This window comes from Mesoplodon bidens (genome assembly GCF_964165515.1).
Source record: "Mesoplodon bidens genome assembly, chromosome: 4".
Taxonomy (NCBI): Eukaryota; Metazoa; Chordata; class Mammalia; order Artiodactyla; family Ziphiidae; genus Mesoplodon; species Mesoplodon bidens.
The window spans coordinates 66,100,959-66,115,366 of record NC_138160.1 but is presented as its reverse complement, the minus strand read 5'-3'; the positions used below and the strand labels follow the sequence as shown (position 1 = coordinate 66,115,366).

The 14,408-nt window shown below is 37.2% G+C and overlaps 1 protein-coding gene across 4 annotated transcripts in view; it reads left to right on the top strand.

Annotated features, from left to right (window-relative positions):
- Positions 1 to 9,059, top strand: part of SSBP2 (single stranded DNA binding protein 2) — a gene marked incomplete at its 3' end in the record, with an annotated part of 330,177 nt that extends 321,118 nt beyond the window's left edge. For all 4 annotated transcript variants that reach the window (XM_081231547.1, XM_081231546.1, XM_081231543.1 and 1 more), the window contains one exon: positions 8,459 to 9,059. In XM_081231547.1, the coding sequence (XP_081087673.1) occupies positions 8,459 to 8,488 (30 nt within the window). The remainder of the gene's footprint in view (positions 1 to 8,458) is intronic.
- Positions 9,060 to 14,408: the final 5,349 nt, after the last annotated feature.

Sequence of the window (14,408 nt, the reverse complement as noted above, 5' to 3'; positions counted from 1 at the left end):
CGTTTTTATAAATTTTTCACATTACTAAAATGTCTCTGATCACTGCAAAACCAGGTTTATTCTCAGTGCTGTCCTGAAAGCTCTGAAAATTGTCTCTAAGATGCCTTTACATTATGCACTAGACTTTCCTGTCTTGTATGTTAACAAGTTATTTACATTTAACCCGAACTGGATATCCACGTTGTTTTCTGTGTGACTATAGTGTTAAGCAAAGGCAATATCATTTCATGTCTCCATAGAAGTAGATAGGAGCAAATGGAGAAGTGATAAAATTCATTCCTTCATTTAACAGTCACTGAGCACTGACTACAGGCCAAAGCAATGTGCTAGGCACTGGGAAGACCAAAAGGACAACATGGTATCTTTTCTCAAGGACTTACTGCATCATACAATAATTTATTAACTAATATTTCACATAAGAAGCATCTATAGAATTTTTAAAAATACAATTTCCCAGAACCCTCCCTGGACCCAGCAAATCAGAATTTCCAGGAGTGGGGCCAGGCATCCTCCCATGTGAAAAAGCTTCGTCAGTGATGCTGATGCACATTCTCTTCTAAGAACTCCTGAACTGGAATAAAGGAGTTCAGAACCCAAACTAGTTTCATGTTCATAAAATCAGTGCCTCCAATACATGTACCGCCATCGTTAAAATAATGGAGGATCTACCAAACTATAAACAGAATCAGAAGAGAAAATCACCTTCATTTTGCCCAGACCTTTACCAGAGTTGATGTCATCAGAATTTGAAGCGGTGGCTAGTAACATACCTACTTTTGCGCAGAATGGCTGCTTCCCAAAATGGAACCCAAGATTGAGTGTTCTGTGGTTTCCTTTACTTCTTGGTGTTGACCTAGCACCTCGGCATGGGACAAGACTTCCCTTGTTTTTAAACTTTAATTTCTGTTAAAACTAGAAATAATATGATGATCTTTAGTTTATCTGTTTTATTTGCAGGATATTTATGATTAGTGAGAACCAAGAAGGTATACATAAAAACTCATATTTAAAGAAATCAAAAGATTAGCCTGTCGATGATGAGGAAATAGAAAAATGTGAGGAACTATATAGTTTTTCATAATGTTTAGGATTATGGGATTTCTTAGAGCCCATTTCTTTCACTAGTTTGCTTCAAGACTATGGACAAATTAGTTAATTTTAATTAATTACTGTTCACTTTAATTAGAGACATTAATTTCATTTTATGCTAATTCTTCCAGTAATGGTATAATTCAGTGAGGTATATTATGATAATTAATTCAGTTCAATTCAACATGTATTGAGCCTGCACTATGCAAAGCACTAGGTTAAGGACAAAATATTCTGAAACAAACATAACACATCCCTAACCTCAAAGAATGCAATCTGATGGGAAGAACATGTTTACACAACTAATTAAACCATATGTCAGATTAATAAGTGCTACAATAGATATAAACCAGGTGTTTTAAGAGCACCAAGGAAAGTATTAATTTTGTATTGGAAAAGAAAACTTCTTTAAAAAGGTTCCACGTGACTTTAACTTTAGGGGCATCGACGACAGGAACTCTCCCCCCTTCCTTCCCAGATTTGTTGTGGGCGACTGCCGCCTTGTTTGCCAGAGAGGGGAGCTGCTTCAGAGTTGGCATCAGAAAGCTCTTCACGGGGATCAGAGAATCAGATAGAACAGGACTTAAAAAACTACTTCATGCAGAATAAACACCAGCCTCATCCTTTAACCCCAAGTGGATTATGCACATGCTGGATAGCAGATCCCTCTGGGAATATGTGCGTAGCATATAGAGCCACTGGAGTAGGGCTTCCCCCACCCCTGACTCCTGACCCAGCCTCGCTACCCTTGAAGCCAAGAAGCAGGTAAAACGCCAGACTGTTGTGCAGAATTAGCAGAAAACAGAAGCTCCCTCCTGTCTCCCCCCTCCCTCTCTCCTGTCCCCACTAGCAAAGTCCCCAAAAAAGAAATACTTGGATGGTGGTTGAGAACCTGCACCACCACCTGGAGGGTACTGCAGCCTTGGAAGCGGGTCCACACTGGCTGCGCTGTTCTGTCTGCCGGGTGAGGGGTCTACATGCTGTGAGTGACACCCTGGTTATCTGTGGCTTCCTCTATCACATCCACACATTTTTGTTTGCACCTTTTTAAAAGATCAAGAAAAGAGAGCAGAGAGGAAGAAGACAAAAGAGATTCATTGCTGACAAATGTAGTAAGGCCTTAAAGAAGTAAATAGACTAGGTATCTCCACTAAGTTAGCTTTACTATCATCAAGGAAAACCAGGAGGTCCAAGAGGGAGGGGATATATGTATACATATAGTTGATTCACTTCACTGTACAGCAGAAACTAACACAACATTGTAAAGCAATTATAATCCAATTAAAAATAAATAAATAAATAAATTTTAAAAAGAAAACACTTCCAGTGACTAAACATGCAAACTGAATTCTAGTGGTTTTTAATGCACATAAGTCTGAAAAGCACAGATTTTTTAACAGTCTGCCTTTTGAGGGTTTGTCGGTCTTTATCTTGAAGTTTAACCACATAAGAGGCCTGGGAAGAGAGCAAACGTCTATTGACAGATAATCATGTGCAGATACTATCCCAGTCACCTTACACATACTACTTAATGTAATCAATATAGAAACAGAAATGTCCAACCCAAAGGCAGAAACCTTGCAGTGCCAACACGCTTTACACAAGAAAATAGGAATCAAAAAATGTTTCAACATTCAGACTCTTGGGGGGGGATCAAAAAAAAAGCCTTAATTTCAAGAAACAAAGATGCCCCCTAGTGTTCAAATTCTATAAAATGTTTGGCTTTAAAAACAATACAAAAAGGCTTAATTCAAAGAATAGTGCTTCGTGCCTCTCAAGTAAAGAAAGCAGTTAGTCTTATTTCTTGAATTAATTTAGCAGAATATTTTCACCATAGCATTGAACTATAACCAACTGAGCAAACATGCTATTAAAATCATGGTGTCAAATAGAAATTATAAACAAGGTGGTAGATCATTTCCTATTACCCTTACTGCCTTTTTTCTTTTTCTTCTATTGTAAAGAAATCACATATGCCCCAATTTTTTTTTTACATAGTCACATACACACTAGATTTATTTCACTTTAGTTCAGCTCAGGTATCTGTAGTATTATCTCTCATTAAGAAAATAAAATATTATACAGATGCTTAGAAATAGAAATGTAAGATCTGAAGTGTTCTTGAAGTGTATGAAGAGAAATGTAAGATCTGAAGTGTTCTTGAAGTGTGTGAACAGAAATGTATGCACATTGTTCAAAGATTTAATGGATATTTCTGATGGAGTCCATGGTACATGAACTGGGTATAATAAATTCTCTAGCTCATGTTTTACACGCTAAACCAAACACTGATGCAGTCAACAGCATTGTAAGGCCATTTTATCATTTGATCGAGGAGAACCAGACTCAGAATAGTTTTGAATGCTGTGATATCAGGGCAACCTGATATCACAGCATTCTGACACAAACACTAGAATATGTCATGGCATACTGATGCAGCCGTACAACAGAAACATTGCAGTGTGGTCTCAGGACAACACACCGTGAATATTTTATGTCTCTAAACATGACACCCCATTTAACACTTGCTCTTCTACTTCTAGAAAACTGTAAGCCACTTCTGCTTGAATAGTAATCAATAGCAAAATTCCTTTTTGCTGGCACATTCTGTGAGTTTCCCTAGAATGTTTGCAATTTCCCTCAATCTTACTTAGTTGAAGCAGTTTCAATAAAGGCAGCAGGAGATGAGCAGTTTACAGCCTTAGCAGTGCAAATAGCACATCGCTTATAAAGACAGTCACACACAAATACAATCTATTTTACTGTACCAGATACACTTAGGGCATCATTTTATAGTTACTTGTACTATTCAAAATTTAAATTTCATTAGATGCTTGCTAATTTTTGAGCTGTATTGCTTGGAGATGGTGCTTCCATCCTTTCTGACTGAATCTGGCCCTGACTTTCTTGTTGTACCCTATTTTCCACTCAGTTTCCTCCCTGAATAAGCCTAACTCTCTTAACTTCCCAATGAATCTGTAACAAATTCTCATTTTACTGTAAGATTTGCTTAAGACATTTGAAGTAACACAGGTTAAAAATCCTAACAATTGCCAGTGTTAAGAAATGGGAGCAACCAATACCCATGCTTGGTAGCAGAGAATGTGCATATATACTTGTCTCTACATACACATACTTTTAATGGTGTATAATTAGAATGAAGGCTATAATATATTCTTAACTATATTCCTTAATGTTACATTGCATTTGAATGAACTGGAATAATCCTTGTGAAAAAAGGATTCAGGGATTTTTAAAATCTGATTATTCAGGGTGTGCATTAAATGAGATGGTCTCTAGAATTAACTATGACTTATCCAGAAAATTTTTTTCTGACATATCCTTTGAAGTCCTTTTAAAAAAAGGAGACTTTAAAAAAGCTTTAAAGTCTTTCACTGTTTTTAGATTGGCACAATATACCCATTAAAATCTTTGTCTTTAAAATAATGATTGATGGGCTTCCCTGGTGGTGCAGTGGTTGAGAGTCCGCCTGCCGTTGCAGGGGACACGGGTTCGTGGCCCGGTCCAGGAAGATCCCACATGCTGCGGAGCAGCTGGGCCTGTGAGCCATGGCCGCTGAGCCTGCGCGTACAGAGCCTGTGCTCTGCAACGGGAGAGGCCACAACAGTGAGAGGCCTGCGTACCACAAAAAAATAATAATAATAATAATAATGATTGATGATCTAGCTGTGCTATTTAAAATTAAATACAGTTAAATTTTCAGTTCCTAAATTACACTAGCTACGTTTTAAGAGCTCAGCAGCCATGTGTGGGCGCTGTGCTGAACAGCACGGAATAGAACATATCCATCATCACAGAAGGTTCTACTGGGCAGTACTGACTGGCTCACTGATCCTTACTATAAATAACAGTAGCCATAGAAAGCATAGATTAAATTTCCTATGCCCATTTTGCCATATTCTTATGTTTTCTACTTTTAATAAAACCTTAGTATCCATTTATCTTCTTGTTTTAGTCTTGCCCCTAAAGGTCAAATGCCAAATTATGATGATTTTGTCAAAGGTTGTGGATAGGTCACGGCAGTGTGCTGTCATTATTTGTAGTGGAGATTTGCATGGTATCTCCTGTTGAGATGGGGGTAGATCCCCTCCCAGCTCAGGGACAGGATGGGCTCCACTTCACTGATCCTTCTCAATGATTATTTGGGGGTTTGGGGTTTTGCTTAGCTTTGCTTTTTCGTTTCCACTATCAAGCATAAAGAGAGAGTTTTTCTATCAAACTGAATCCCCTTTCGCTTCTCTGGTGGTCTCCCCTTTATATCACCCTACTCACTGTAATCCAATGTGGAAGGTCAGTAACATATATAAATTAGCTTTCCTATACGGAGGAAATTTGAGGCTATTAAGGGATTAACAAGTAGATTTTTCCTTGATTTGACCTGTGTTTAAAGGATTAACAATCCTCCCCCTAAGGTCGTGACCCGTTTTCAGGCCTAGTCATCTGCTTTTACTCAGGATCAATGTGGGTTTTTTGGTTTGAGCACTAGATCAAACTCTAATGACCTCCAGTCCAGAATTCTGCCAGATGAGCCACTGTCACCTGTACTCTTCCCTGGGAAATCCTGCTTTCTCCATATTAACAAATCCATCCCTATCTAGTACACACCTTATACTTCATTTCTGGTTCCTGCACAACCTCCGCTCATTTGGAATTCACTTCTTTCTGTTCTGTCTGTTCCTTTTTTAGAAGGTTCATGCTCCCCTTCCCAGGACCATCACTGTTCCTGGTTAAGCCCCTGCAGCCTGGGACCAAACCCTCTCACTTTCCTCTTTCCATGAGGTGCAATCATTATTAGCGCATTAAAAGGAATTCCCTTTTGCCCTGGTCCTCACAGGTTCTTATAAAGGATTTAAAATATTCAAGAGGTCATATTAAATACGGAAACTGTTACCACTTGGAAATAGACGCGCCTCCTTCCTGTCACAGGTGATCTATAATGTGCTGTCCAAGATGGTAGCCACCAGCTACGTGGGGATATTTAAATAAGTTAAAGTTAAATAACATTAAAATTTTAGTTCCTGGGCTTCCCTGGTGGCGCAGTGGTTGAGGGTCCACCAGCCGATGCAGGGGACACGGGTTCGTGCCCCGGTCCGGGAAGATCCCACATGCCACGGAGAGGCTGGGCCCGTGAGCCATGGCTGCTGAGCCTGCGCGTCCGGAGCCTGTGCTCCACAACGGGAGAGGCCACAACAGTGAGAGGCCCGCGTACCGCAAAAAAAAAAAAAAAAAAAATTTAGTTCCTCAGTGGCACTGGCCACACTTCATGGGCTCAAGTTGCCACATGTGGCTAGTGGCTTTCGTACTGGACACCACAGGTTGTGGAATGTATCCATCGTTGAAGTAAGTTCTGTTGGGCAGAGCTGCTCTAGAATTTTTCTGTCACAGTCTATTCCTTAAGCATATGAGGGTAGATTGGCATCAATATCAAAATAATTGCTGTTTGTCATTTGTTAAGACCACTTTTCCAAATTTCTGAAAGTCTCACCTTTTACCAATGGTCAGCCTCAAACTGACAAGTAACATGTAACAAGAATGCCCCTACTCCCACCCAGAAATGCCTGTGGACTGAGATAGGAGTCACAGCTTCAAGTAAGAAGTTTATATGCTAAAGTATAAATCAGACTCTTAAGTATTTTCTAAATGCTTTAATAAGGATTTCTTATGGCCAGCTGGGAGTTATACTATTACTCCAGCATTTACTGAGCACTTTCCGTGTATTCAATAAATATAGTTTTAAGGGTTATATACTCAGTCCTCCCAAAACCCGTTTAAGATTGATATTATCAAAGACAACCCTCAGAATGGGAGAAAATATTTGCAAATGAAGCAACTGACAAAGGATTAATCTCCAAAATTTATAAGCAGCTCATGCAGCTAAATAACAAAAAAACAAACAACCCAATCCAAAAATGGGCAGAAGACCTAAATAGACATTTCTCCAAAGAAGATATACAGACTGCCAACAAACACATGAAAGAATGCGCAACATCATTAATCATTAGAGAAATGCAAATCAAAACTACAATGAGATATCATCTCACACCAGTCAGAATGGCCATCATCAAAAAATCTAGAAACAATAAATGCTAGAGAGGGTGTGGAGAAAAGGGAACACTCTTGCACTGCTGGTGGGAATGTGAATTGGTACAGCCACTATGGAGAACAGTATGGAGGTTCCTTAAAAAACTACAAATAGAACTACCATATGACCCAGCAATCCCACTACTAGGCATATACCCTGAGAAAACCATAATTCAGAAAGAGTCATGTACCACAATGTTCATTGCAGCTCTATTTACAATAGCCCGGAGATGGAAACAACCTAAGTGTCCATCATCGGATGAATGGATAAAGAAGATGTGGCACATATATACAATGGAATATTACTCAGCCATAAAAGAAATGAAATTGAGCTATTTGTAATGAGGTGGATGGACCTAGAGTCTGTCATACAGAGTGAAGTAAGTCAGAAAGAGAAAGACAAATATCGTATGCTAACACATATATATGGAATTTAAGGAAAAAAAATGTCATGAAGAACCTAGGGGTAAGACAGGAATAAAGACACAGACCTACTAGAGAATGGACTTGAGGATATGGGGAGGGGGAAGGGTAAGCTGTGACAAAGCGAGAGAGTGGCATGGACATATATACACTACCAAACGTAAGGTAGATAGCTAGTGGGAAGCAGTCACATAGCACAGGGAGATCAGCTCGGTGCTTTGTGACCACCTAGAGGGGTGGGATAGGGAGGGTGGGAGGGAGGAAGATGCAAGAGGGAAGAGATATGGGAACATATATATATATGTATAACTGATTCACTTTGTTATAAAGCAGAAACTAACACACCATTGTAAAGCAATTATACTCCAATAAAGATGTAAAAAAAAAAAGATCGATACTATCATTAAGCTGATTTTACAGGTGAGGAAGCAAGCACAGAGAGGTTAGTAACCTCCCAAGTTTACACAGCTAACAAAGACTATCCTATCCCTCACATGTATTTGATTATTATGAATCAACCTTGGACTAGATTTACCCAAATTGTTCCAAGGGCCTATGAAACATGAATCTGGCTAGAAGGAGAAAGCTGAGGGACTAGGTACTTATCAAACCCCTAAGCTCAGAGAGAGAATGAGACTGCTTGCTTTCCAGAGGAAATATTTAACAGTTCAGGACAGTCAATTCTATATAATTTTACTCTTTTTATGCTTTCTTATTTTTATGCTGTATTTAAAGCTTGTGCATAAAAGACATTAGAATTCACAGTTACTATTGTTTACCAAGGGGAATGTTAGTGGCCTGTAGAAGAATTGTTGTTAAAATATGGATTCTTCTCTCCTTCTAGTACTCCCCTAGCATGACAATGAGTGTGTGATCCATTACCAAGTCTCCTCATGGAAACCACAGTGAGTCAGCCCTTCACAGAACTACTACGGAAGAAAATTATTCATCACAGTGTACAGTTAAACAAAGGAATCTCAGTCACACCAAACCAACCTTTTTATTTCCTGCTCTCTCCCCTATTTTGTGAAGAAAGCGGGTCCAAACGTGATTCGAACAACTGTACAGAGCGGCACATTAGAATTGCCCTCAACGGAACTGCAAATGATTATCTGTGTATGTATATGTGTGGGAAAGAGAATGTATTGTATGTGTGTATGTTATATGGACACATGCACATACATACATTGACCCACAGGACATTGTAAAATACTATCACATGACATCTTAAGTAGAAATAAGTAGGGACTTTTATTCCATCCTTTTTTTCACGTTTACATTTTAATTATTAAAAGTTGCTCCTGCCCCTCCCTGATCTATTTTGTGCTGTGTATATCACTGCTTTATATAAGTTATTTTTTAAGGTGAACTCAGATGTTATGGTTTTGTAAATGTCTGCAATCATGGATAGGAATAAAATCGCTTATTTGAGAGCTTTCATTAAATTGCGTGTGATGCAAGTTATCCTGTGAATCACAAAGTGTACTGTCTCAGAAAAGAAGTGTGTCTTCATCTTTATGTCAAATCAAACAACTTCTCAGTAACCTTCAGTGAATATTTTTGTACTTTTTATGTAGGAAAAATATTACTTCAAATCAACAAAAGCTTAACTGGGGCCTAACACAGTATATTTCTGCAATAACTGCTCTAGATGGAATTCTTGATTTGTCTTAGATGATACAGAAAATCATTAATTAGCTGTGATTGCTTAGCAATAAAGTGACAGGGGTCGTCATATTTTTAGCAGCATATTTCCTCTTTAATATGATAAAGCCCAGAAGTGATAACACAGCTATTTGCTTGAATATGTCACTTGTCACCAGGAATGCTAGAGCTAAATTTTTAATAACGTACTAACGTGAAATGTACCTCATTTTTATTCAGACTTGTGAACATCTCCACATAGACACTGCAAAGGAGATACATTCAAATGATTGAGACTTTCAGCACAAGGGGGAGGGACTTTTTAATCACATGCCAGGGGCTCTGGAGTGCTGCTTCTCTACCCAGGTATCTTAGTAGCAGCAAAACTGACCGTCCCTTCTTGCTGCCAGCAGAGCACCTGCTCTGTTCCCAGGATGTAGGACTTATAGTAGAGCAAAATTATTGATAGTAACTATAGTTCATCTAGCCATTGACTTCAGTAGGCTACATCTGCCTCATATAACTGTTCATAAAACATTAGAAAAATTTAAACAAAACACTTCCCTACTGAAAGCACATTGCTCTATGGCCCTTTCCAGATCGTTTGGGTTTTCTGTGTTGAATCAGGCATACAAACACCAAAGTCATAATAGAAAAGTCTGAAGACTGATTTTACATTCTAAAGCTAAGTTGGTGATCCTTTCTTTGAAAATTGTGATAAAAATAACCATTGATCAACAACTATATATCCAGACTCCAGAGACTTTGAAAAGCATTGTTTAATCTCAGGTAAGGGGCATCCATCTTTCTTTAGGCGTATGGTCTCTAAAGTGAAATTTTGGCACTATATTTACTAGTTCCTCATCCCAGATGACTTATTTCTCTCAAATCCATAAGGATTTATTCCTTCTGAAAATAAAGATTCTTGCCTGTGCATGACAGGGATGTCAGGCAGAACTGTTAAGAGGGGAAAAGGAAGCTGAATTAAAATTTATGTTCCAGATTTAAACTAATCAAACTAGTTGCCATTAATCACACAGTGTGCAGAGGCTAGGACTGCACGCTGGAGAACAACTTCAAGCTTTCAAGCCACAGAGAGGCTTTCATGAAAAATTCAAACGACAAGGTCTTTAACTCAAGCCAAGGTAACCTGAAGATGACACCTTGTACAGACACATGAATTTACCAAGAATAATTTTAACTTTCACTTTTTATGACAACTGTGTGAACACTGAGAGTCTTGTGATTATTAAGCTTAATCTTATAATGCTAGAATTTTGAAACCTTTTGTTGACTCTTTTCTCTATTGTTACTGATCTTGAATTTCTTTCGTTTGCCTTCTAAGAAGGCATTGTTTCTTATAATCAAAGAATCCTGAGCATGATTTTACTTGCTCTTATTTTGGAAGTAATATTGAAATATGAAGGCAATAGGGTCCCATTATTTCTAGCCTATTTGGTCAAAATAGTAAAATTGACTTTTTCCAAGGTATAGCAATCAATTCAGCGTATTTCTCTTTCTCTTGGAACCCAGATTAAAAACAGCTAGTTTTTTAAATTCCTGAGATCATTGAAAATTTGAAGAAGTTGTATTCAAGAAAACCAGAAAACAAAGATATTTAATTCCAATATCAAATAATTTTCTCATGCACCGAATGGAGGATAGTATATCTGTATATTAATTTTGTTTAGGTTTTGAATCATTTAAACCTTAGCCTTTTCTCTTTTCACCCATGTTTTCCATGCATTTGTGTTGGTCTTTATATATACTACCTGTTCCTGAGTTACTTTTAACATTTCACCTCGCAGTAACATTAGCAATTCTTGCCTACTTTGAACATATAAAATATACATGTGAAATATAAAAATAAATAGGTGAAAACATTAACTCTTATTACTCTGCTTTGCATTCTGCCTAACTCACTACAGTTGAAAATATATGTCAGAGTCTTTCTAAGGTACATATGTCCTTAACCAGCTGCCTTTCTTATAGCAAAGCTGCACACAGGAACAGAGGCTGTGAGGTGCCACTGATCTGGTAACAACCCACACATTTGATGGGTGAATGTTCATTCTCCTTTCCAAGTGTTCCAGTTTGGACTCAGTTGCTGATGAACAGGAATTACATGGGGAAGAATCTGAGGTTAAGGTTTCTCTATTGCCAGAAAATTAACAAATCTGCTCCCTGAGCCATGGAAAGTGCCCAAAACAACCCTTTCCCTCCAGGAATAAAATAGAGAAAAGTGCCATTTCTATGTTTATGATTCTCTAAGCTATCTGAACTCTGTTGCATTTCATAGGATCATTCAGTTAACGCTCTTCTTGTAGTTTAAAAGAGCAAATGAAAATACATGAGTTCAGTTTGGACATGAGGAGGCCCTACGTCTGTCCATACCTTTTCTCTATCATTTCATCCTGAGAATGTGCAGCAAAGCATTTAGAACTGTGCCCTTGGCAAAGAGTTTTCCATAGTCCTTAATACCATGAAGTCTTGATTGGGCTTTTTCTCCATGCCTCCTTCCCAATCCCTGCATCCTCCAGTAGAAATAAGATACAAACTGACATTTTTACCTTCTTAGCCCTTACAGTTTTCTTCTTCATATAGTATATAGTTTTCCTAGGGGACGTAATCACAATTTCCACTTTCTGACTGCCACTGTTAATTGGGTCAGTGAACCATACCTTGAGAAATACTGGAAAAGTGAACCACTATTAATACACTTCCATTTGGCATATTAAACTTGCGTGTGTGTGTTGGGGGTGGCAGTGTGAAGTTTGCTCACAAAACACTTCCCTTATGACTTATGTTATATTATTGCACAACTGGTATCTATTAATTCCTTCCTTTGATTGTATGTTATTTCAATGGTAAAATAGCTGATTAAAGTGATTTTGGATGGAAAGAGTAATACAAAACATAAGCAGATGGACTCGCCTGCTCTCACATCCTCTGCTAGCTTGTCCACATTAGGCTTTCTTAAGAAGGCACTGCATCTAGAGGTAAGAGCATAATGACCATCTAATCCTTGGTCACTTCACTGCCACGAATTGTGCAATAATTACAGTCTTTTGATGTAGACATTTGTTTAGAAGAAATTGAGTTGATGTTATTTCACCAAAAATGTCAACTTTACCCATGAACTGTAATTCACATTGAAAGGAGTGACCTACAGATGAAAACACCGGAGACCTCTTTAATTACTTTCCTGAACTATATTCTAAAGAGAAATTATCAGTTGAGTAGGTCTCCTAAGGAGGATTTCCTCTAAGTTTCCCATGTTAACTTAGTACAAATGGTCTTCCTGAGTAGAAGAAAAATAATTTCTGTAAGTATTGATAGTTTAATGTGAATATTTTTGCTGTCTACATCCTTAAGTATGTAGACAAATATATAGATACTGTAAAATTTAAAGTGGGACTAAGTGTTTTCATGTATAGTTTGTCTTTTCCCCCTTTGCGGATTTACTGTCCTCAGGATAAATTGGACTCACTTTGATTATCCCAGTTATTGAAATGTAATGATATGTCCCTAGAAATATTTAGCATTTCCATTTTTTAAGTGAGATGTGCAATTAACATGACAAAGGCAAGTATTAATATTCCCATTAAAAAAGTATTCCCAGTATTTTTTCCCAGTTAACATTAAAACTTTATCCCACTTTTCTCTTTTGTGCCAAATGACCTCGGTACATTGCACAGAAAATGAAATTTGGATTCTTCAGTGTTCTCAGAACCAAGACAACATGTTATTAGCTAAATTACCATCATGACCTGACAGAATTGCTCAAGAAAACACAATTAATCATCTACTTATTAGAAAACAACAACTCAAATAACCTTTCCAGTTTACGTAATTTGAAAATAAATCTAATTTTAGCCACACCTTAGAAATGTTTTTAATATAAACAGATTAAACTGTGTATGTGGCTTTCTATTAGATTATATTTCAAAATATGTACTTTCCATGCATTACAACAGTTAAAAACTTAACAGAAACTATATGTTAGAATAAATAAAGGACATGGTGTTGTTTCAAACATGAATGGACAAGTCTTTATAAAGAGGGTTCTTTATAGCCATCAGCTTATTTTACTGTTTAATTTGTCTAATTGTGATTTTAAGAATTTAAGATGTTTTCTTACTACATGTGTTAAAATGTTACTTATAATATCTTCCTGGAAAAACAATTATTTGTCAGGCTTTTATGAACGCACAATTAATGTATATCTGTAACTGGAGTCTGCGATGCCTCTTCATAATCTCCTGTCCTTCATTCTACTATGGCCACCAGCTACCCAATACATTTTGTAAATTTAGCGTCTGCCTGTGTGTGTGTGTGCACACATGCATGCACATATGTGCATTATTACATTTTCAATTGGATTTATCACTCCCCATTTTTGTACAGATATTTGAGCTAGTCACGCAATGGAAAAGGTTGCCATAAAGATGTACGTAAATATCCCTTAATTTCGCACATTTTCACATTTAATTCTAAAAATAGAGATTTTCATCTACAGTTTCTACCATTTCTAGCCTCTAACTTCATTACTTATTGAAAAAGTAAAGGAAATTGTTCATATGAAGCTAGCATAAATGCTGTCTGAATGATAAAATTGTAATTAATGTGGACATCTGTGTCTATAATTGAATTAGACATTATGCTTTATGTAAAAACCAGGTGTCTCTAATATCAAAGAATTTCTTTATATGCATTTAAATAGGTTATGATGAGTGGCTAGCTCTATGTGGTCAGATAACTAAACTGTGAATACCAAAAATATAACTAATATTATTAGCAAATCTGTTAATGGGTAAAAGTTCAGTATTTTATTCCAAGTAGGATTGCACATAATGTGGAAATCTGAAGCAATTATGCAGGTAATTCATGTAAAACTCTGCTTCTCCTCAAGTACATTCATCTTTCTGATGAATTATACAGATGGTCGCCTCAGCTCACCATGAGCATTTGCCCAAATACAAATTCTGAAGTAGGTTCTGCACACTACTGCATAGATATTTAAGAATATAGGAGGAGGGAGGTCTATAACTGAGATTAAGAATTCATCCTAGATAAAATGGAAGCATATAAATTATTTTTTAAATAAATTCTTAAATGCTGTTTCTGTATTATTCAAGAGAATTTAAGTG